At 47.0% G+C, this 22,571-nt stretch overlaps 1 protein-coding gene across 1 annotated transcript in view; it reads right to left on the reverse strand.

The window, feature by feature from the left end:
• Positions 1–324: 324 nt before the first annotated feature.
• Positions 325–22,571, reverse strand: part of LOC120435617 (GATA zinc finger domain-containing protein 14-like) — a gene marked incomplete at its 3' end in the record, with an annotated part of 42,662 nt that continues 20,415 nt past the window's right edge. Inside the window, exons 3-7 of the mRNA XM_039605371.1 lie at positions 12,596–12,742; positions 2,711–2,983; positions 1,248–1,732; positions 1,002–1,033; positions 325–945 (exon numbers count right to left, since the gene is read on the reverse strand). Of these exons, the coding sequence (XP_039461305.1) occupies positions 325–945; positions 1,002–1,033; positions 1,248–1,732; positions 2,711–2,983; positions 12,596–12,742 (1,558 nt within the window). The remainder of the gene's footprint in view (positions 946–1,001; positions 1,034–1,247; positions 1,733–2,710; positions 2,984–12,595; positions 12,743–22,571) is intronic.

The following is a 22,571-nucleotide window of genomic DNA, read 5'->3' on the forward strand; positions in this document are numbered from 1 at the left end:
GTAGTTGCTGATGTTGTTGTAGTGGTTGAGCTTGTTGTGGTTGCAACAGTTGTGATTGTTGTTGAGGGAGCTGTGGCTGTGGTCACTGCACTCGTGCTTGTTGTTGGTGAAGCTGTTTTTGTTGTCGCGGCAGTTGTGGTAGTTGTTGGAGCAGCTGTGGTTGTTGTCGCGGCAGTTTTGGTTGTTGTTGGAGCAGAGGTAGTTGTTGTTGGAGAAGCTGCGGTTGTTGTAGCGGCAGTTGTTGTTGTTGTAGCAGTTGTGGTTGTTGTTGGAGCAGTTGTGGTTGTTGTTTGGGCACCCGTGGTTGTAGTTGGAGCAGTTGTGGTTGTTGTCGCTGCAGTTGTGGTTGTTGTTTGTGAAGCTGTGGTTGTTGTTGGAGCAGTTGTGGTTGTTGTTTGGGCAGCTGTGGATGTTGTTGGAGCAGTTGTAGTTGTTGGAGCAGTTGTTGTTGTTGTTGTTTGAGCAACTGTGGTAGTTGTCACTGCAGTTGTGGTTGTTGTCACTGCCGTTGTGGTTGTTGTTTGAGCAGCTGTGGCTATTGTTGTTGGAGCAGTTGTGGTAGTTGTTGGAGCAGCTGTGGCTGTTGTTGTTGGGGCAGTTGAGGTGGTTGTCGCTGCAGCTGTGGTAGTTGTTGGGGCAATTGTGGTTGTTGTTGGAGCAGTTTTGGTTGTTGTTTGGGCACCCGTGGTTGTCGTTGGAGCAGTTGTGGTTGTTGTTGGTGAAGCTGTGGTTGTTGTTGGGGCAGTTGTGGTTGTTGTTGTTGGAGCAGTTGTGGTTGTTGTTTTGGCAGTTGTGGTTTTTGTTTGGGCAGTTGTGGTTGTTGTCGGAGCAGTTGTAGTTGTTGGAGCAGCTGTTGTTGTAGTTGTTGGAGCAACTGTGGTTGTTGTTGGAGCAGTGGTGGTTGTTGTATGAGCAGCTGTGGTAGTTGTTGGGGCAGTTGTGGTTGTTGTTTGAGCAGTTGTGGTTGTTGTTGGAGCAGTTGTGGTTGTTGTTGGAGCAACTGTGGTAGTTGGGGCAATTGTAGTTGTTGTTGCTGCAGTTGTGGTGGTTGTCGCTGCAGCTGTGGTTGTTGTTGGGGCAATTGTGGTTGTTGTTGGAGCCGTTGTGGTTGTCGTTGGAGCAGTTGTGATTGTTGTTGGAGCAGCTGTTGTTGTTGTCGCTGCAGTTTTGGTTGTTGTTGGTGAAGCTGTGGTTGTTGTTGGAGCAGTGGTGGTTGTTGTTTGGGCAGTTGTGGTTGTCGTTGGAGCAGCTGTGGTAGTTGTTGGGGCAGTGGTAGTTGTTGGGGCAGCGGTGGTTGTTGTAGGAGCAGCTGTGGTAGTTGTTGGGGCAGTTGTGGTTGTTGTTTGGGCAGTTGTGGTTGTTGTTGGAGCAGCTGTTGTTGTAGTTGTTGGAGCAACTGTGGTTGTTGTTGTTGGAGCAGTTGTGGTGGTTGTCACTGCAGCTGTGGTTGTTGTTAGGGCAGTGGTGGTAGTTGGTAGTGAAGCTGTGGTTGTTGTTGGAGCAGTTGTGGTTTTTGTTGTCGCTGAAGTTGTGGTTGTTGCTGCAGTTGTTGTTGTTGTTGGTGAAGCTGTGGTTGTTGTTGGAGCCGTTGTGGTTGTTGTTGGAGAAACTGTGGTTGTTGTAGCGGCAGTTGTTGTTGTTGGAGCAGTGGTGCTTGTTGTAGGAGCAGCTGTGGTAGTTGTTGGGGCAGTTGTAGTTGTTGTTAGGGCAGTGGTGGTAGTTGTTGGTGAAGCTGTGGTTGTAGGAGCAACTGTGGTCGTTGTCGCTGCAGTTGTGGTTGTTGTTGTAGCAGTGGTGGTTGTTGTAGGAGCAGCTGTGGTAGTTGTTGGGGCAGTTGTGGTTGTTGTTTGGGCAGCTGTCGTTGTTGTTGGAGCAGTGGTGGTTGTTGTAGGAGCAGCTGTGTTAGTTGTTGGGGCAGTGGTGGTTGTTGATTGGACAGTTGTGGTTGTTGTAGGAGCAGTTGTAGTTGTTGTTGGAGCAGCTGTTGTTGTAGTTGTTGGAGCAACTGTGGCTGTTGTTGTTGGTGAAGTTGTGGTTTTTGTTGTTGGAGCAGTTGTGGATGTTGTTGTGGCTGCAGCTGTGGTTGTTGATTGGGCACCCGTGGTTGTCGTTGGAGCAATTGTGGTTGTTGTTGGAGCAACTGTGGTTGTTGTAGCGGCAGTTGTTGTTGTTGTTGGAGCAGTGGTGGTTGTTGTATGAGCAGGTGTGGTAGTTGTGGTGTCAGTTGTAGTTGTTCTTAGGGCAGTGGTGGTAGTTGTTGGTGAGGCTGTGGTTGTTGTTGGTGAAGCTGTTGTTGTTGTCGCTGCAGTGGTGGTTGTTGTTGTTGAAGCTGTGGTTGTTGTTGGTGAAGCTGTTGTTGTTGTCGCTGCAGTTGTGGTTGTTCTTGGTGAAACTGTGGTTGCTGTTGGAGCTGTTGTGGTTGTTGTTGTTGGAACAACTGTGGTTGTTGTAGCGGCAGTTGTTGTTGTTGGTGGAGCAGTTGTGGTTGTTGTTGGAGCAGTTGTGGTTGTTGTTGGAGCAACTGTGGTCGTTGTCGCTGCAGTTGTGGTTGTTGTTTGGGCAGCTGTGGTTTTTGTTGGAGCAGTGGTGGTTGTTGTTGGAGCAGTGGTGGTTGTTGCAGGAGCAGCTGTGGTAGTTGTTGGGGCAGTTGTAGTTGTTGTAGGAGCAGTTGTAGTTGTTGTCGGGGCAGTGGTGGTAGTTTTTGGGGCACTTGTAGTTGTTGTCGCTGCAGTTGTGGTGGTTGTCGCTGCAACTGTGGTTGTTGTTTGGGCACCGGTGGTTGTTGTTGGAGCCGTTGTGATTGTTGTTGAAGCAACTGTGGTAGTTGTAGCGGCAGTTGTTTTTGTTGTTGGAGCAGTGGTGGTTGTTGTAGTAGCTTCTGTGGTAGTTGTTGGAGCAGTTGTAGTTGTTGTTAGGGCAGTGGTGGTAGTTGTTGGTGAAACTGTGTTTGTTGTTGGTGAAGCAGTGGTTGTTGTTGGAGCAACTGTGGTCGTTGTCGCTGCAGTTGTGGTTGTTGTAGCAGTGGTGGTTGTTGTATGATCAGCTGTGGTAGTTGTTGTGGCAGTTGTGGTTGATGTTTGGGCAGCTGTGGTTGCTGTTGGAGCAGTGGTGGTTGTTGTTGGGGCAGTTGTAGTTGTTGTTGGGGCAGTGGTGGTTGTTGTGGCTGCAGCAGTGGTTGTTGTTGGGGCAGTTGTGGTTGTCGTTGGAGCAGTTATGGTTGTTGTTGGAGCAACTGTGTTTGTTGTAGCGGCAGTTGTTGTTGTGGTTGTAGCAGTGGTGGTTGTTGTAGGAGTAGCTGTGGTAGTTGTTGGGGCAGTTGTGGTTGTTGTTGGGGCAGCTGTGGTTGTTGTTGGAGCAGTGGTGGTTGTTGCAGGAGCAGCTGTGGCAGTTGTTGGGGCAGTTGTAGTTGTTGTTGGGGAAGTGGTGGTTGTTGTCGCTGCAGCAGTGGTTGTTGTTGGTGCAGTTGTGGTTGTTGTTTTGGCAGCTGTGGTTGTTGTTGGGGCAGCTGTAGTTGTTGTTGGGGCAGTTGTGGTTGTTGTAGGGGCAGTTGTAGTTGTTGTTGGGGCAGTGGTGGTTGTTGTCGCTGCAGCAGTGGTTGTTGTTGGGGCAGTTGTGGTAGTTGATTGGGCAGCTGTGGTTGTCGTTGGAGCAGTTGTGGTTGTTGTTGGAGCAGCTGTTGTTGTTGTCGCTGTAGTTGTGGTTGTTGTTGGTGAAGCTGTGGTTGTTGTTGGAGCCGTTGTGGTTGTTGTTGGAGCAACTGTGGTTGTTGTAGTGGCAGTTGTTCTTGTTGTCGGAGCAGTGGTGGTTGTTGTAGGAGCAGCTGTGGCAGTTGTTTCGGCAGTTGTAGTTATTGTTAGGGCAGTGGTGGTAGTTGTTGGTGAAGCTGTGGTTGTTGTTGGTGAAGCTGTGGTTGTTGTTTGGGCAGCTGTGGTTGTTGTTGGAGCAGCTGTAGTTGTTGTTGGGGCAGTTGTGGTTGTTGTTGGGGCAGTGGTGGTTGTTGTAGGAGCAGCTGTGGTAGTTGTTGGGGCAGATGTGGTTGCTGTTTGGGTAGTTGTGGTTGTTGTGGGAGCAGTTGTAGTTGTTGTTGGAGCAGCTGTTGTTGTAGTTGTTGGAGCAACTGTGGTTGTTGTTGTTGGTGAAGTCGTGGTTGTTGTTGTTGGAGCAGCTGTAGTTGTTGTAGCAGCAGTTGTAGTTGTTGTTGGGGCAGTGGTAGTTGTTGTCGCTGCAGCAGTGGTTGTTGTTGGGGCAGTTGTGGTAGTTGTTTGGGCAGCTGTGGTTGTCGTTGGAGCAGTTGTGGTTGTTGTTTGAGCAGCTGTTGTTGTTGTCGCTGTAGTTGTGGTTGTTGTTGTTGAAGCTGTGGTTGTTGTTGGAGCCGTTGTGGTTGTTGTTGGAGCAACTGTGGTTGTTGTAGTGGCAGTTGTTGTTGTTGTTGGAGCAGTGGTGGTTGTTGTAGGAGCGGCTGTGGCAGTTGTTTCGGCAGTTGGAGTTATTGTTAGGGCAGTGGTGGTAGTTGTTGGTGAAGCTGTGGTAGTTGTTGGTGAAGCTGTGGTTGTTGTTTGGGCAGCTGTGGTTGTTGTTGGAGCAGCTGTGGTTGTTGTTGGGGCAGTTGTGGTTGTTGTTGGGGCAGTGGTGGTTGTTGTAGGAGCAGTTGTAGTTGTTGTTGGAGCAGCTGTTGTTGTAGTTGTTGGAGCAACTGTGGTTGTTGTTGTTGGTGAAGTCGTGGTAGTTGTTGGAGCAGCTGTAGTTGTTGTAGCAGCAGTTGTTGTTGTTGTTGGAGCAGTGGTGGTTGTTGTAGGAGCAGCTGTGGTAGTTGTTGGGGCAGCTGTGGTTGTTGTTGGAGCAGTGGTGCTTCTTGTAGGAGCAGCTGTGGTCGTTTTCGCTGCAGTTGTGGTTGTTGTTGTAGCAGTGGTGGTTGTTGTAGGAGCAGCTGTGGTAGTTGTTGGGGCAGTTGTGGTTGTTGTTTGGGCAGCTGTGGTTGTTGTAGGAGCAGCTGTGGTACTTGTTGGGGCAGTTGTAGTTGTTGTCGCTGCAGTTGTGGTGGTTGTCGCTGCAGCTGTGGTTGTTGTTTGGGCACCCGTGGTTGTCGTTGGAGCAGTTGTGGTTGTTGTTGGAGCCGTTGTGGTTGTTGTTGGAGCAACTGTGGTTGTAGCGGCAGTTGTTGTTGTTGTTGGAGCAGTGGTGGTTGTTGTAGGAGCAGCTGTGGTAGTTGTTGGGGCAGTTGTAGTTGTTGTTGGGGCAGTGGTGGTAGTTGTTGGTGAAGCTGTGGTTGTTGTTGGTGAAGCTGTGGTTGATGTTGGAGCAATTGTGGTTGTTGTTGGAGCAACTGTGGTCGTTGTCGCTGCAGTTGTGGTTGTTGTTGTAGCAGTGGTGGTTGTTGTAGGACCAGCTGTGGTAGTTGTTGGGGCAGTTGTGGTTGTTGTTGGGGCAGCTGTGGTTGTTGTTGGAGCAGTTGTGGTTGTTGTGGGGGCAGTTGTGGTTGTTGTTTGGGCAGCTGTGGTTGTTGTTGGAGCAGCTGTAATTGTTGTTGGGGCTGTTGTAGTTGTTGTTGGGGCAGTGGTGGTTGTTGTCTCTGCAGCTGTGGTGGTTGTTGGGGCAGTTGTGGTTGTTGTTTGGGCAGCTGTGGTTGTTTTTGGAGCAGTGGTGGTTGTTGTAGAAGCAGCTGTGGTAGTTGTTGAGGTAGTTGTAGTTGTTGTTGGGGCAGTGGTCGTTGTTGTCGCTGCAGCAGTGGTTGTTGTTGGGGCAGTTGTGGTTGTTGTTTGGGCAGTTGTGGTTGTTGTTGGGGCAGCTGTTGTTGTTGTAGGAGCAGCTGTGGTAGTTGTTGGAGCAGTTGTGGTTGCTGTTTGGGCAGCTGTGGTTGTTGTTGGAGCAGCTGTAGTTGTTGTTGGGGCAGTTGTGGTTGTTGTTGGGGCAGTGGTGGTTGTTGTAGGAGCAGCTGTGGTAGTTGTTGGGGCAGTTGTGGTTGCACTTTGGGCAGCTGTGGTTGCTGTTGGAGCAGTTGTAGTTGTTGTTGGAGCAGCTGTTGTTGTAGTTGTTGGAGCAACTGTGGTTGTTGTTGTTGGTGAAGTCGTGGTTGTTGTTGTTGGAGCAGCTGTAGTTGTTGTAGCGGTAGTTGTTGTTGTTGTTGTAGCAGTGGTGTTTGTTGTTGGAGCAACTGTGGTCGTTGTAGCTGCAGTTATAGTTGTTGTTGTAGCAGTGGTGGTTGTTGTAGGAGCAGCTGTGGTAGTTGTTGGGGCAGTTGTGGTTGTTGTTTGGGCAGCTGTGGTTGTTGTTGGAGCAGTGGTGCTTGTTTTAGGAGCAGCTGTGGTAGTTGTTGGGGCAGTTGTGGTTGTTGTTTGGGCAGCTGTGGTTGTTGTAGGAGCAGCTGTGGTACTTGTTGGGGCAGTTGTAGTTGTTGTCGCTGCAGTTGTGGTGGTTGTCGCTGCAGCTGTGGTTGTTGTTTGGGCACCCGTGGTTGTCGTTGGAGCAGTTGTGGTTGTTGTTGGAGCCGTTGTGGTTGTTGTTGGAGCAACTGTGGTTCTAGCGGCAGTTGTTGTTGTTGTTGGAGCAGTGGTGGTTGTTGTAGGAGCAGCTGTGGTAGTTGTTGGGGCAGTTGTAGTTGTTGTTGGGGCAGTGGTGGTAGTTGTTGGTGAAGCTGTGGTTGTTGTTGGTGAAGCTGTCGTTGATGTTGGAGCAATTGTGGTTGTTGTTGGAGCAACTGTGGTCGTTGTCGCTGCAGTTGTGGTTGTTGTTGTAGCAGTGGTGGTTGTTGTAGGACCAGCTGTGGTAGTTGTTGGGGCAGTTGTGGTTGTTGTTGGGGCAGCTGTGGTTGTTGTTGGAGCAGTTGTGGTTGTTGTGGGGGCAGTTGTGGTTGTTGTTTGGGCAGCTGTGGTTGTTGTTGGAGCAGCTGTAATTGTTGTTGGGGCTGTTGTAGTTGTTGTTGGGGCAGTGGTGGTTGTTGTCTCTGCAGCTGTGGTGGTTGTTGGGGCAGTTGTGGTTGTTGTTTGGGCAGCTGTGGTTGTTTTTGGAGCAGTGGTGGTTGTTGTAGGAGCAGCTGTGGTAGTTGTTGAGGTAGTTGTAGTTGTTGTTGGGGCAGTGGTGGTTGTTGTCGCTGCAGCAGTGGTTGTTGTTGGGGCAGTTGTGGTTGTTGTTTGGGCAGTTGTGGTTGTTGTTGGGGCAGCTGTTGTTGTTGTAGGAGCAGCTGTGGTAGTTGTTGGAGCAGTTGTGGTTGCTGTTTGGGCAGTTGTGGTTGTTGTTTGGGCAGCTGTGGTTGTTGTTGGAGCAGCTGTAGTTGTTGTTGGGGCAGTTGTGGTTGTTGTTGGGGCAGTGGTGGTTGTTGTAGGAGCAGCTGTGGTAGTTGTTGGGGCAGTTGTGGTTGCACTTTGGGCAGCTGTGGTTGTTGTTGGAGCAGTTGTAGTTGTTGTTGGAGCAGCTGTTGTTGTAGTTGTTGGTGAAGTCGTGGTTGTTGTTGTTGGAGCAGCTGTAGTTGTTGTAGCGGTAGTTGTTGTTGTTGTTGGAGCAGTGGTGGTTGTTGTTGGAGCAACTGTGGTCGTTGTCGCTGCAGTTATAGTTGTTGTTGTAGCAGTGGTCGTTGTTGTAGGAGCAGCTGTGGTAGTTGTTGGGGCAGTTGTGGTTGTTGTTTGGGCAGCTGTGGTTGTTGTTGGAGCAGTGGTGCTTGTTTTAGGAGCAGCTGTGGTAGTTGTTGGGGCAGTTGTAGTTGTTGTTGGAGCAGCTGTTGTTGTAGTTGTTGGAGCAACTGTGGTTGTTGTTGTTGGTGAAGTCGTGGTTGTTGTTGTTGGAGCAGCTGTAGTTGTTGTAGCGGTAGTTGTTGTAGTTGTTGGAGCAACTGTGGTTGTTGTTGTTGGGGCAGTGGTGGTTGTTGTCGCTGCAGCAGTGGTTGTTGTTGGGGCAGTTGTGGTTGTCGTTGAAGCAGTAGTGGTTGGTGTTGGAGCCATTGTGGTTGTTGTTGGAGCAACTGTGTTTGTTGTAGCGGCAGTTGTTGTTGTTGTTGTAGCAGTTGTGGTTGTTGTTGGGGCAGTTGTGGTTGTTGTTTGGGCAGCTGTGGTTGTTGTTGGAGCAGCTGTAGTTGTTGTTGGGGCAGTTGTACTTGTTGTTGGGGCAGTGGTGGTTGTTGTCGCTGCAGCTGTGGTAGTTGTTTGGGCAGCTGTGGTTGTTGTTGGAGCAGCTGTAGTTGTTGTTGGGGCAGTTGTGGTTGTTGTTGGGGCAGTGGTGGTTGTTGTAGGAGCAGCTGTGGTAGTTGTTGGGGCAGTTGTGGTTGCACTTTGGGCAGCTGTGGTTGTTGTTGGAGCAGTTGTAGTTGTTGTTGGAGCAGCTGTTGTTGTAGTTGTTGGAGCAACTGTGGTTGTTGTTGTTGGTGAAGTCATGGTTGTTGTTGTTGGAGCAGCTGTAGTTGTTGTAGCGGCAGTTGTTGTTGTTGTTGGAGCAGTGGTGACTGTTGTAGGAGCAGCTGTGGTAGTTGTTGGGGCAGTTGTGGTAGTTGTTTGGGCAGCTGTGGTTGTCGTTGGAGCAGTTGTGGTTGTTGTTGGAGCAGCTGTTGTTGTTGTCGCTGTAGTTGTGGTTGTTGTTGGTGAAGCTGTGGTTGTTGTTGGAGCCGTTGTGGTTGTTGTTGGAGCAACTGTGGTTGTTGTAGTGGCAGTTGTTGTTGTTGTTGGAGCAGTGGTGGTTGTTGTAGGAGCGGCTGTGGCAGTTGTTTCGGCAGTTGTAGTTATTGTTAGGGCAGTGGTGGTAGTTGTTGGTGAAGCTGTGGTTGTTGTTGGTGAAGCTGTGGTTGTTGTTTGGGCAGCTGTGGTTGTTGTTGGAGCAGCTGTGGTTGTTGTTGGGGCAGTTGTGGTTGTTGTTGGGGCAGTGGTGGTTGTTGTAGGAGCAGTTGTAGTTGTTGTTGGAGCAGCTGTTATTGTAGTTGTTGGAGCAACTTTGGTTGTTGTTGTTGGTGAAGTCGTGGTAGTTGTTGTTGGAGCAGATGTACTTGTTGTAGCAACAGTTGTTGTTGTTGTTGGAGCAGTGGTGGTTGTTGTAGGAGCAGCTGTGGTAGTTGTTGGGGCAGTTGTGGTTGTTGTTTGGGCAGCTGTGGTTGTTGTTGGAGCAGTGGTGCTTCTTGTAGGAGCAGCTGTGGTCGTTGTCGCTGCAGTTGTGGTTGTTGTTGTAGCAGTGGTGGTTGTTGTAGGAGCAGCTGTGGTAGTTTTTGGGGCAGTTGTGGTTGTTGTTAGGGCAGCTGTGGTTGTTGTAGGAGCAGCTGTGGTACTTGTTGGGGCAGTTGTAGTTGTTGTCGCTGCAGTTGTGGTGGTTGTCGCTGCAGCTGTGGTTGTTGTTTGGGCACCCGTGGTTGTCGTTGGAGCAGTTGTGGTTGTTGTTGGAGCCGTTGTGGTTGTTGTTGGAGCAACTGTGGTTGTAGCGGCAGTTGTTGTTGTTGTTGGAGCAGTGGTGGTTGTTGTAGGAGCAGCTGTGGTAGTTGTTGGGGCAGTTGTAGTTGTTGTTCGGGCAGTGGTGGTAGTTGTTGGTGAAGCTGTGGTTGTTGTTGGTGAAGCTGTGGTTGATGTTGGAGCAATTGTGGTTGTTGTTGGAGCAACTGTGGTCGTTGTCGCTGCAGTTGTGGTTGTTGTTGTAGCAGTGGTGGTTGTTGTTGGAGCCGTTGTGGTTGTTGTTGGAGCAACTGTGGTTGTAGCGGCAGTTGTTGTTGTTGTTGGAGCAGTCGTGGTTGTTGTAGGAGCAGCTGTGGTAGTTGTTGGGGCAGTTGTGGTTGTTGTTTGGGCAGCTGTGGTTGTTGTTGGAGCAGTTGTGGTTGTTGTTGGGGCAGTTGTGGTTGTTGTTTGGGCAGCTGTGGTTGTTGTTGGAGCAGCTGTAGTTGTTGTTGGGGCTGTTGTAGTTGTTGTTGGGGCAGTGGTGGTTGTTGTCTCTGCAGCTGTGGTGGTTGTTGGGGCAGTTGTGGTTGTTGTTTGGGCAGCTGTGGTTGTTTTTGGAGCAGCGGTGGTTGTTGTAGGAGCAGCTGTGGTAGTTGTTGAGGTAGTTGTAGTTGTTGTTGGGGCAGTGGTGGTTGTTGTCGCTGCAGCAGTGGTTGTTGTTGGGGCAGTTGTGGTTGTTGTTTGGGCAGTTGTGGTTGTTGTTGGGGCACCTGTTGTTGTTGTAGGAGCAGCTGTGGTAGTTGTTGGAGCAGTTGTGGTTGCTGTTTGGGCAGTTGTGGGTGTTGTTGGGGCAGCTGTGGTTGTTGTTGGAGCAGCTGTAGTTGTTGTTGGGGCAGTTGTGGTTGTTGTTGGGGCAGTGGTGGTTGTTGTAGGAGCAGCTGTGGTAGTTGTTGGGGCAGTTGTGGTTGCACTTTGGGCAGCTGTGGTTGTTGTTGGAGCAGTTGTAGTTGTTGTTGGAGCAGCTGTTGTTGTAGTTGTTGGAGCAACTGTGGTTGTTGTTGTTGGTGAAGTCGTGGTTGTTGTTGTTGGAGCAGCTGTAGTTGTTGTAGCGGTAGTTGTTGTTGTTGTTGGAGCAGTGGTGGTTGTTGTTGGAGCAACTGTGGTCGTTGTCGCTGCAGTTATAGTTGTTGTTGTAGCAGTGGTGGTTGTTGTAGGAGCAGCTGTGGTAGTTGTTGGGGCAGTTGTGGTTGTTGTTTGGGCAGCTGTGGTTGTTGTTGGAGCAGTGGTGCTTGTTTTAGGAGCAGCTGTGGTAGTTGTTGGGGCAGTTGTGGTTGTTGTTTGGGCAGCTGTGGTTGTTGTTGGAGCAGTGGTGGTTGTTGTAAGAGCAGCTGTGGTAGTTGTTGGGGCAGTTGTAGTTGTTGGGGCAGTGGTGGTTGTTGTCGCTGCAGCAGTGGTTGTTGTTGGGGCAGTTGTGGTTGTCGTTGAAGCAGTAGTGGTTTTTGTTGGAGCCGTTGTGGTTGTTGTTGGAGCAACTGTATTTGTTGTAGCGGCAGTTGTTGTTGTTGTTGTAGCAGTTGTGGTTGTTGTTGGGGCAGTTGTGGTTGTTGTTTGGGCAGCTGTGGTTGTTGTTGGAGCAGCTGTAGTTGTTGTTGGGGCAGTTGTACTTGTTGTTGGGGCAGTGGTGGTTGTTGTCGCTGCAGCTGTGGTAGTTGTTTGGGCAGCTGTGGTTGTTGTTGGAGCAGCTGTAGTTGTTGTTGGGGCAGTTGTGGTTGTTGTTGGGGCAGTGGTGGTTGTTGTAGGAGCAGCTGTGGTAGTTGTTGGGGCAGTTGTGGTTGCACTTTGGGCAGCTGTGGTTGTTGTTGGAGCAGTTGTAGTTGTTGTTGGAGCAGCTGTTGTTGTAGTTGTTGGAGCAACTGTGGTTGTTGTTGTTGGTGAAGTCATGGTTGTTGTTGTTGGAGCAGCTGTAGTTGTTGTAGCGGCAGTTGTTGTTGTTGTTGGAGCAGTGGTGATTGTTGTAGGAGCAGCTGTGGTAGTTGTTGGGGCAGTTGTGGTAGTTGTTTGAGCAGCTGTGGTTGTCGTTGGAGCAGTTGTGGTTGTTGTTGGAGCAGCTGTTGTTGTTGTCGCTGTAGTTGTGGTTGTTGTTGGTGAAGCTGTGGTTGTTGTTGGAGCCGTTGTGGTTGTTGTTGGAGCAACTGTGGTTGTTGTAGTTGCAGTTGTTGTTGTTGTTGGAGCAGTGGTGGTTGTTGTAGGAGCGGCTGTGGCAGTTGTTTCGGCAGTTGTAGTTATTGTTAGGGCAGTGGTGGTAGTTGTTGGTGAAGCTGTGGTTGTTGTTGGTGAAGCTGTGGTTGTTGTTTGGGCAGCTGTGGTTGTTGTTGGAGCAGCTGTGGTTGTTGTTGGGGCAGTTGTGGTTGTTGTTGGGGCAGTGGTGGTTGTTGTAGGAGCAGTTGTAGTTGTTGTTGGAGCAGCTGTTGTTGTAGTTGTTGGAGCAACTGTGGTTGTTGTTGTTGGTGAAGTCGTGGTAGTTGTTGTTGGAGCAGATGTAGTTGTTGTAGCAGCAGTTGTTGTTGTTGTTGTAGCAGTGGTGGTTGTTGTAGGAGCAGCTGTGGTAGTTTTTGGGGCAGTTGTGGTTGTTGTTTGGGCAGCTGTGGTTGTTGTTGGAGCAGTGGTGCTTCTTGTAGGAGCAGCTGTGGTCGTTGTCGCTGCAGTTGTGGTTGTTGTTGTAGCAGTGGTGGTTGTTGTAGGAGCAGCTGTGGTAGTTGTTGGGGCAGTTGTGGTTGTTGTTAGGGCAGCTGTGGTTGTTGTAGGAGCAGCTGTGGTAGTTGTTGGGGCAGTTGTAGTTGTTGTCGCTGTAGTTGTGGTGGTTGTCGCTGCAGCTGTGGTTGTTGTTTGGGCAGCTGTGGTTGTTGTCGCTGCAGCTGTGGTAGTTGTTGGGGCAGTTGTGGTTGCTGATTGGGTAGTTGTGGTTGTTGTTGGGGCAGTTGTGGTTGTTGTCGCTGCAGCAGTGGTTGTTGTTGGGGCAGTTGTGGTTGCTGTTTGGGCAGTTGTGGTTGTTGTTGGAGCAGTTGTAGTTGTTGTTGGGGCAGCTGTTGTTGTAGTTGTTGGAGCAACTGTGGTTGTTGTTGTTGGTGAAGTCGTGGTTGTTGTTGTTGGAGCAGTTGTGGTTGTTGTTGAAGCAACTGTGGTACTTGTTGGGGCAGTTGTAGTTGTTGTCGCTGCAGTTGTGGTGGTTGTCGCTGCAGCTGTGGTTGTTGTTTGGGCACCCGTGGTTGTCGTTGGAGCAGTTGTGGTTGTTGTTGGAGCCGTTGTGGTTGCTGTTGGAGCAGTGGTGGTTGTTGTAGGAGCAGCTGTGGTAGTTGTTGGGGCATTTGTAGTTGTTGTTAGGGCAGTGGTGGTAGTTGTTGGTGAAGCTGTGGTTGTTGTTGGTGAAGCTGTGGTTGTTGTTGGAGCAATTGTGGTTGTTGTTGGAGCAACTGTGGTCGTTGTCGCTGCAGTTGTGGTTGTTGTTGTACCAGTGGTGGTTGTTATAGGAGCAGCTGTGGTAGTTGTTGGGACAGGTGTGGTTGTTGTTGGAGCAGTGGTGGTTGTTGTAGGAGCAGCTGTGGTAGTTGTTGAGGCAGTTGTAGTTGTTGTTGGGGCAGTGGTGGTTGTTGTCGCTGCAGCAGTGGTTGTTGTTGGGGCAGTTGTGGTTGTTGTTTGGGCAGTTGTGGTTGTTGTTGGGGCAGCTGTGGTTGTTGATGGAGCAGCTGTAGTTGTTGTTGGGGCAGTTGTTGTTGTTGTTGGGCCAGTGGTGGTTGTTGTAGGAGCAGCTGTGGTAGTTGTTGGGGCAGTTGTGGTTGTTGGAGCAGTTGTAGTTGTTGTTGGAGCAGCTGTTGTTGCAGTTGTTGGAGCAACTGTGGTTGTTGTTGGAGCAACTGTGGTACTTGTTGGGGCAGTTGTAGTTGTTGTCGCTGCAGTTGTGGTGGTTGTCGCTGCAGCTGTGGTTGTTGTTTGGGCACCCGTGGTTGTTGTTTGGGCACCCGTGGTTGTCATTGGGGCTGTTGTGGTTGTTGTTGGAGCAGCTGTTGTTGTTGTCGCTGTAGTTGTGGTTGTTGTTGGTGAAGCTGTGGTTGTTGTTGGAGCAACTGTGGTTATTGTAGCGGCAGTTGTTGTTGTTGTTGGAGCAGTGGTGGTTGTTGTAGGAGCAACTGTGGTTATTGTAGCGGCAGTTGTCGTTGTTGTTTGGGCAGTGGTGGTAGTTGTTGGTGAAGCTGTGGTTGTTGTTGGTGAAGCTGTGGTTGTTGTTGGAGCAGTTGTGGTTGTTGTTGGAGCAGCTGTTGTTGTCGCTGCAGTTGTGGTTGTTGTTGGTGAAACTGTGGTTGTTGGAGCAACTGTGGTTATTGTAGCGGCAGCTGTTGATGTTGTTGGAGCAGTGGTGGTTGTTGTAGGAGCAACTGTGGTTATTGTAGCGGCAGTTGTCGTTGTTGTTTGGGCAGTGGTGGTAGTTGTCGGTGAAGCTGTGGTTGTTGTTGGTGAAGCTGTGGTTGTTGTTGGAGCAGTTGTGGTTGTTGTTGGAGCAGCTGTTGTTGTCACTGCAGTTGTGGTTGTTGTTGGTGAAGCTGTGGTTGCTGTTGGAGCCGTTGTGGTTGTTGTTGGAGCAACTGTGATTGTTGTAGCGGCAGCTGTAGTTGTTGTCGTTGCAGTTGTGGTGGTTGTTGGTGAAGCTGTGGTTGTTGTTGGATCTGTTGTGGTTGTTGTTGTTGGAGCAACTGTGGTTGTTGTAGCGGCAGATGTTGTTGTTGTTGGAGCAGTGGTGGTTGTTGTTGGAGCCGTTGTGGTTGTTGTTTGGGCCCCCATGGTTGTCGTTGGAGCAGTTGTGGTCATTGTTGGAGCAGCTGTTGTTGTTGTCCCTGCAGTTGTTGTTGTTGTTGGTGAAGCTGTGGTTGTTGTTGGAGCCGTTGTGGTTGTTGTTGGAGCAACTGTGGTTGTTGTAGCGCCAGGTGTAGTTGTTGTTTGGGCAGTGGTAGTAGTTGTTGGTGAAGCTGTGGTTGTTGTTGGTGAAGCTGTGGTTGTTGTTGGAGCCGTTGTGGTTGTTGTTGGAGCAACTGTGGTTGTTGTAGCGCCAGGTGTAGTTGTTGTTTGGGCAGTGGTAGTAGTTGTTGGTGAAGCTGTGGTTGTTGTTGGTGAAGCTGTGGTTTTTGTTGGAGCCGTTGTGGTTGTTGTTATTGGAGCAACTGTGGTTGTTGTAGCGGCAGTTGTTGTTGTTGTTGCAACAGTTGTGGTTGTTGTAGGAGCAGCTGTGGTAGTTGTTGGGGCAGTTGTAGTTGTTGTTGGGGCAGTGGTGGTTGTTGTAGGAGCAGCTGTGGTAGTTGTTGGGGCAGTTGTGGTTGTTGTTGGAGCAGCTGTGGTTGTTGTTTGGGCAGCTGTAGTTGTTGTTGGAGCAGCTGTGGTTGATTCCACAGCTGTGGTTGTTGTTTGGGCAGCTGTAGTTGTTGTTGGAGCAGCTGTGGTTGATTCCACAGTTGTGGTTGTTGTTGGAGCAGCTGTGGTAGTTGTTGGGGCAGTTGTGGTTGTTGCTGGAGCAGTTGTAGTTGTTGTTGGAGCAGTTGTTGTTGTAGTTGTTGGAGCAACTGTGGTTGTTGTTGTTGGTGAAGTTGTGGTTGTTGTTGTTGGAGCAGCTGTGGTAGTTGTTGGGGCAGTTGTGGTTGTTGTTGGAGCAGCTGTGGTTGTTGTTTGGGCAGCTGTGGTTGATTCCACAGTTGTGGTTGTTGTTGGAGCAGCTGTGGTAGTTGTTGGGGCAGTTGTGGTTGTTGTTTGGGCAGTTGTGGTTGTTGTTGGAGCAGTTGTAGTTGTTGTTGGACCAGTTGTTGTTGTAGTTGTTGGAGCAACTGTGGTTGTTGTTGTTGGTGAAGTTGTGGTTGTTGTTGTTGGAGCAGTTGTGGTTGTTGTTGGAGCAACTGTGGTACTTGTTGGGGCAGTTGTAGTTGTTGTCGCTGCAGTTGTGGTGATTGTCGCTGCAGCTGTGGTTGTTGTTTGGGCACCCGTGGTTGTCGTTGGAGTAGTTGTGGTTGTTGTCGGAGCAGCTGTGGTTGTTGTCTGTGCGTTGCAGCATGCTGTGTAGAAAATCTTATGTCATTTACACATTCGATCACATTAACCATATTTTAATGAATACAAAAGTCTTTGATGAATTTAAGTTTGTCATACCAACTACGAGAAGAATGATGAAAGAAATCTTTGCAATCATGGTGATCCTTTCTCCTGCTCCTGTCTCTGAAAATTCAGTTCATCGTGCTTATTGTTAGTTATAAAAACAATTATTCAAACAGTTGCTTTTATTCAGCTTTTCCAATTTTATCTTAAATAGAAGTTTGCGATATAAAAGCCATATAAAAACTATATTAAGCAAAGGCAAAAATGTTTGTATTCAATTAAATATATTAAAATATACAATTTTTCTATAGTATTATCCTTGATCTTTGAAGTTAAAGTGTTAAATGAAGATCAATATACTTCTCCTGCAGTTGTTTCAGTTTTTGTAACTGGTTATGTCTTGATCGTTATTTCACATTTCTCAACAAGGTTCTTCTTCAGATGCAACCAAATCAAATTGAGAAATCATGAAGGAAAGGCTCTGACTATGACCTTATTGTTACTGACTGTAAATCAGAGCACAAGTCACCACTTCATGTTTATAGTTGTATTCATGTCCTATAATGTCATCTATAATTCACCCCAACATATCTCAAGTTTTCCTTCAAGCACTAGCGACATACAAATTAGTTTCTATCAGATTTAAAATTTGAAGATCACACATATAAAGCTAGTTTTCTTTTAAAAAATGCAGTTGCTCAGCTCCCTTTTCATACAAGTCATTCAAAAGCGTTCAAAACATTTTTAAATAATTGTCATATATTAAGCAGCATAGGTATAACAAATAAAAACAGAACCCTTAAAAAAAAAGAATATAACCGCTGCCTAATTTACACCATATGTTGCCAAAAGATCATATAGTAAAATAAATATATCAATTAGTCTTTAAAGTCACATGTGGGTGTCAGATATATATTTAATATTAGGATTACTTACATAGTATTTCTTTGCTTGTATGTCGTCCACTGCAGTGAAAGAAGGTGATGTTCGCTGACTTCATCTCCTCTTTTTATAAGCAGCCAACATGAACCTGAGGACAAATATGTGCAGGTGGAGTAATGGTAGTTATCGTCATGGTTTAAGGTGTGTGCACTAACCTTTTTATTTACCTATTGTCCTCCTGAAACAGTCGTCACTTTGAATTTTGCAGTTACACACACACAGATATTTGTGACACATTTTGACGTGAGCTTCTACATTTTCTCTGTGTGACTAAGTTTATTCTTGTGCTGGATGTGATTGTATCTTTATGGCTACATTAGGACTCTATGTGGTCCATAAAAAATGACCATTTTGGGACAATAAAATCTGACAGACTAAACAAATATTCGTTGATTAGTTTTGGATTAAATAAAGCTCACAACTGGCTGACAATATTTAGATCAAGAATCAACATTTACAGGTTGGTTGTACTTGGTAGGCAGTCAGTGTCCACATCAAAATATGTCTAATTTCTTTGTTTTTTGTCCTTTCATTTAAACATATTTTAAATATTACTGGTTTCTTTACCTAAATTTAAGTTTTGACCAATTTAGGTAAATGAGTTACTTAAAGGCCTCCTTGAGTAGTGAGTTTGATTTTTATTTGCTTTTTTTTCTCCTCCTCTTACCTCATGTTGTGTACTTTCGTTGTTTTTTTATCAGCCTACCTCTCTGACCTGTCTCCCCAATGTGATGTTTGTGTAAAGTGTGTTTGGTCGGAGGGTTCCTTTGTGAGTGTGCATGCGCCAACCATGCTGCCTGCTGTAACCCATAATTTCCTTTGGGATTAATAAAGTATTTCTGATTCTGATTTTAACTTTTCTAGGTTATTGCAGCACTTAATGCAGGAAAACATTCTTCAGTTATCAGAGGCAGAAGGTGAGACCTGACTAGAATACACTTACACACTTTTGGTGTAATAAATTGAGAATACTGACCGAGTCCATCAATTAATCAGACAAATACATACTATACAATACGAATTTCAGTCAGAAGCTGCCCTCTGATGGCCATCAGTAAGATTGCACGTTTTATGCATTTCAGCATTGGCTTCACATTTCAGGCCTGCCTGAGTTCATATTTTACATTCAGGCTTTGCACTGAACTTCAGAAAATTTCAAATATACACAGGTATCAAAAGTGATGGTAAAGGATTCTTACAATCTAAGGTCTTTAAAGGTGTAAACTTTTATTTCTCTAAGCCTAAAACAACTTCAGTGTGAATAAGGCTTTAATAAGCTGTATTTTGTGCTCTCCTTTTCATGTAATATTTGTGGAAACTTTTCACATCTTTCTATTTCATGAATTGTTTTTCACTGTTTCTGGGGCACCCTCTACCTTCTGTTCATTCACAGGTTTTCTTGTAGTTGTTAAACTTTTTCCAAATAAGAAATTTATATTCTAAACCTGGCAGTGGTGGGGAGGTACAGTTTTTCCTCAGCTACAGGCATAGGGTTGGGGCAGAGTAGTGGAAAGTGGATCAGCTTTTCCTTATTCAGTGCTGGGAAGTAGTAGGACACACATACAATCCTCCAAACACAAGTTGGCGTGCCACTGATTCTTTACCTTACGTGGCTCGACATAGACATAACATGTGTGACCTTTAAACTGCTGCTTCTTGTGAAAGGCATACATTTCCAAAGCATGATGAGATGTTAGTGGAACAATGATGATCTGTGTGTTTGTCTGTGAAGGTTCTCAGTCATCCAGGTCATCGTAGTCTAAGGAGCTTGGAAAGAAAAGCGTCCGGACTTCTTTAAGTTGCTTGAAGACATTTCACCTCTCATCCGAGAAGCTTCTTCAGTTCTAGGGTCAAATAGTGGAGAGTCCCACCATTTCCTACACACACCTGAGGACAGTCAGGAAAAATGGGTGAAGAACTTTTCAGACTGGAATCTCACTGAACCTGAAAAGAAAGTGTTAGCCAAGGGACTCAATTTTGCCATTTTTCCACAACACATGCCCATAGTGGACCTCATCACAGCCACAGGAACCGCCATACGGATTAATAAATTATCACAAACAGAAGCAGAGCAAATAAGGTGAAAGTCTCAGCCACCCTCTCCAGTGCCAAAGTCCCTCCGTCTAACCTCACAATACAAGAAAAGAAGGCCATTGCTTCCCTGAGCAAAGACCACAACATCACTATATTACCATTGATAAGGGAAGGTGCACCGTGGTCCTAAACACAACAGATTACCACACAAAGATCACTACTCTCCTCAGTGACAACAATACCTACAAACCCTTAAAGCAAGACCCCACAAGCAGCTACAAAAAGAAAGTTATAGCTTGCCTTCAAGACCTTTAAAAGGACAAAATCATTGACCGCCCTACATATCACCGCCTTTACCCAGGGGATGCCATACCCTGCATTTACAGACTTCCTAAGATCCACAAAGAAGGTGTCCCACTCAGACCCATTGTCAGTAGCATAAACTCAGCCACTTACAACATTTCAAAACACCTTGCTACCGTCCTAGCACCTCTCGTGGGGAACACCCCACATCACATCAAGAACTCCACCGACTTCACCAACAAGATCCAGAAACTTACCCTGGATCCAGATGAAACCATGGTGTCCTTTGATGTAGTCTCTCTCTTCACAGGCTCTTCCCAAATGGAAAAGACATATATATATCTTACAAAGTCTGTACCGGTCTTGTGTGAAACTTGTATGAAAAGCATACGAGTGAAAACAGATATAAGATCCCTAGAAAAATTATATAAATGAAACTTGTATGTTTTGGATACTTACTAAAACAATATATGAAAGTGGCCACTTTCATGAGTAAATCATATAAGCCTTATATGATTCACTATATAAAGTAGGCCACATCTGATGCAAGTCATTTATAAGTTTTTTTCTATATCTTTTCCATATGGCTTGGCTCTTTTAACGGGAGCGTACCCAGCCAATGGTACAGATATGTAGACGACACCTGGGTCAAAATCAAAACACAAGAAGTGGAATCCTTCACTGCGCACATTAACGCTGTGGAAAAAAACATCAAGTTCACCAGGGAAGACACAAAGAATAACTGTTTGCCTTTCCTGGACTGCGCTGTGCATATTGAAGTGAATTGGAACCTCATCATTGAAGTTTACCGGAACCCCACACACACGGACCAGTACCTCCTCTTTGACTCCCATCACCCTCTGGAACACAAACTTGGAGTAATTAGGACCCTACACCACCGGGCAGAACATGTTCCCTCTAAGCCTGAAGGGAAAAAGAAGAAACACACACATGTAAAGGAAGCCCTTAAAACATGCGGTTATCCTAATTGGGCTTTTATAAAGTCAGCAAAGATGCACAGAAAAGAAGATCAGACACCAGCCAGGGAGGATAAGAAAGAGAGACGCAGCAACATTGTCATCCCCTATGTAGCCGGTGTATCAGAGAAACTCAGGAGAGTTTTCTCCAAGCACGACATCCCAGTGTACTTCAGACCCAGCAACACACTCAGACAAAAACTGGTTCACCCGAAAGACAAAACTCCAAAACACAAACTTAACAATGTGGTGTATGCTGTACAGTGCAGCGAGGAATGCTCAGACCTCTACATCGGAGAGACCAAACAGCCACTTCACAAGCGCATGGCACAACATAGAAGAGCCACCTCCACAGGACAAGACTCAGCAGTCCATCTGCATCTTAAGGATAAAGGTCACTCTTTCGAGGATGCCAATGTTCACATTTTGGGCAGGGAAGACAGACGGTTTGAAAGAGGAGTAAAAGAGGCCATTTATGTCCACTGTGAGCGACCATCTTTGAACAGAGGACGGGGCTTACCACACCAACTGTCTGCCATCTATAATCCAGTTTTGAGATCTCTTCCCACATGCCTTAATGCCCACTCGCACCCTGGGCCATCTGACCTCAGGAAATCACATGATAGGGTGGGGCCAGGTTTCACAATGAGCTCACCCGAAACCTTGGCTGATTGTGACCCACACCCATTTTCATGCCTTGGCTCATGTGATTAGGTAGAGGATCATCAGGGGGTCCTTTGTCCCTCTTTAGGGGGGATACTCCCACGGGGTATAAATCTGGGACTCCACCATTTGACCCTAGAACTGAAGAAGCTTCTCAGATGAGAGTTGAAACGTCTTCAAGCAACTTAAAGAAGTCCAGACACTTTTCTTTCCAAGCTGCTTAGACAATCTGTGTGTTTGTTTTCTCACCTCACCTGATGTCTGCTGTTTCTTGTTGCAACACCACCCATAAAGTATCAACCAGACATCAGAACATACACATATGTATGATCTAAAAAAAAAAGTCTCTAGAACCAACATAAAAAAAGCACCCTGTTACCAGGTAAAGTCCTGTATTGAGGAAAAGTTCAGACTTTTAATTAGCCCATTGTTTAATCAGTGGTGGAAAAAACACTCTGATGTTTTCGGAAGTGCAAACCAGGACAAGACAATTAAGAGCTCTGTTTTCAAAATCATAATAAAAGAGAGATCACAATCAACCCCATCCATCTTCTTCACTTATCCGGGGCCGGGTCGCGGGGGCAGCAGCCCAAGCAGTGAAGCCCAGACCGCCCTCTCCCCAGCCACCTCCTCCAGCTTGTCCGGGGGAACACCAAGGCGTTCCCAGGCCAGCCAAGAGATATAATCTCTCCAGCGTGTCCTGGGTCTGCCCCGGAACCTCCTCCCAGTGGGAAATGCCCGGAACACCTCACCCAGGAAGCATCTTTATCAGATGCCCAAATCACCTCAGCTGGCTCCTTTCGATGTGAAGGAGCAGCGGCTCTACTCTGAGCCCCTCCCAGATGGATGAACTTCTCATCCTATCTCTAACGGATAGGCCAGCCACCCTTCGGAGGAAGCCCATTTCTGCCACTTGTTTCTGCAATCTGTTTCTTTCTGTCACTACCCACAGCTCGTGACCATAGATAAGGGTAGGGACGTAGATCGACCGGTAAATTGAGAGCTTCGCTTTTACACTCAGCTCTCTCTTCACCACAACAGACCAGTACAGCATCTGCATCACTGCAGCCGCAGCACAAATCCATCTGTCGATCTCTGCTCCTGTCACTCGTGAACAAGACCCCAGGATACTTAAACTCCTCCACTTGGGGCAGGAACTCGTCTCTGACCCGGAGTGGGGACTCCAACCTTTCCTGGCTGACAACCATGGCTTCAGATTTGGAGTTGCTGATTCTATTCCCACCACTTCACACTCTTAGGTGAGCTGGAGGCCATCACCTGATGAAACCAACTGGACCACATCATCCACGAAAAGCAGAGATGACGTTCTGAGAACACGCAAGTTCCGCCACTTGGCTACGCCTAGCAATTCTGTCTATAAAAATTATGAACAGAATCGGTGACAAAGAGCAGCCCTGGTGCAGCCCATCACCCACCAGAAACGAGTCTGACTTATTGCCGGCTATTGGGACCAAACTCTTGCAATGGTTGTATAAGGATTGGATGGCCAATAGCAATGGGCCAGACACCCCATACTCTCGAAGCACCTCCCACAGGACGCCCTGAGGGCAGTATTGGGAAAGTTACTTTTAAAATGTATTCCACTACAGATTACAGAATACATGCCCCAGAATGTATTTTGTAACGTATTCCGTTAAGTTACTCAATGAGAGTAACGTATTCTGAATACTTTGGATTACTTAATATTAGAGATGGCACGATACCACTTTTTTATGTCCGATACTGATACCGATATCATAAATTTGGATATCTGCCGATACCGATATGAATCCGATATAGTGTTTTTTAATCAATAAAACTGTTTTTTAATATCTTGCTACTTTTTGTATAAGTTCATACTCAAGTTAAAAAAAACAAAACACTAAAGCTATTCTGTTATACCTGCATGCAAAAAATACACTGCACCCAAAATATTTCATAGTTCAGCAACACTGATCAATCTAATAAACTTAAACCTACTCCATCCTCCCTATTCTGGTATTTTAAAGAGTAAGCAACCTAACTAATAGGGTTCTAAAACTCCCAGCAAAAAAAAATAAAAAAAAACAGGGAACCACCCCACCCTCCACCTCATGATGCTTAATCGTCGTAATCATCTTTAATTTGATGCAGTGTGAAAAAAAATGCACAGAAATCAATTATTTTTCAAGAATAATTAAATAGATTC

This window comes from Oreochromis aureus, linkage group 22 (assembly GCF_013358895.1).
Source record: "Oreochromis aureus strain Israel breed Guangdong linkage group 22, ZZ_aureus, whole genome shotgun sequence".
In the NCBI taxonomy this organism is placed as follows: Eukaryota; Metazoa; Chordata; class Actinopteri; order Cichliformes; family Cichlidae; genus Oreochromis; species Oreochromis aureus.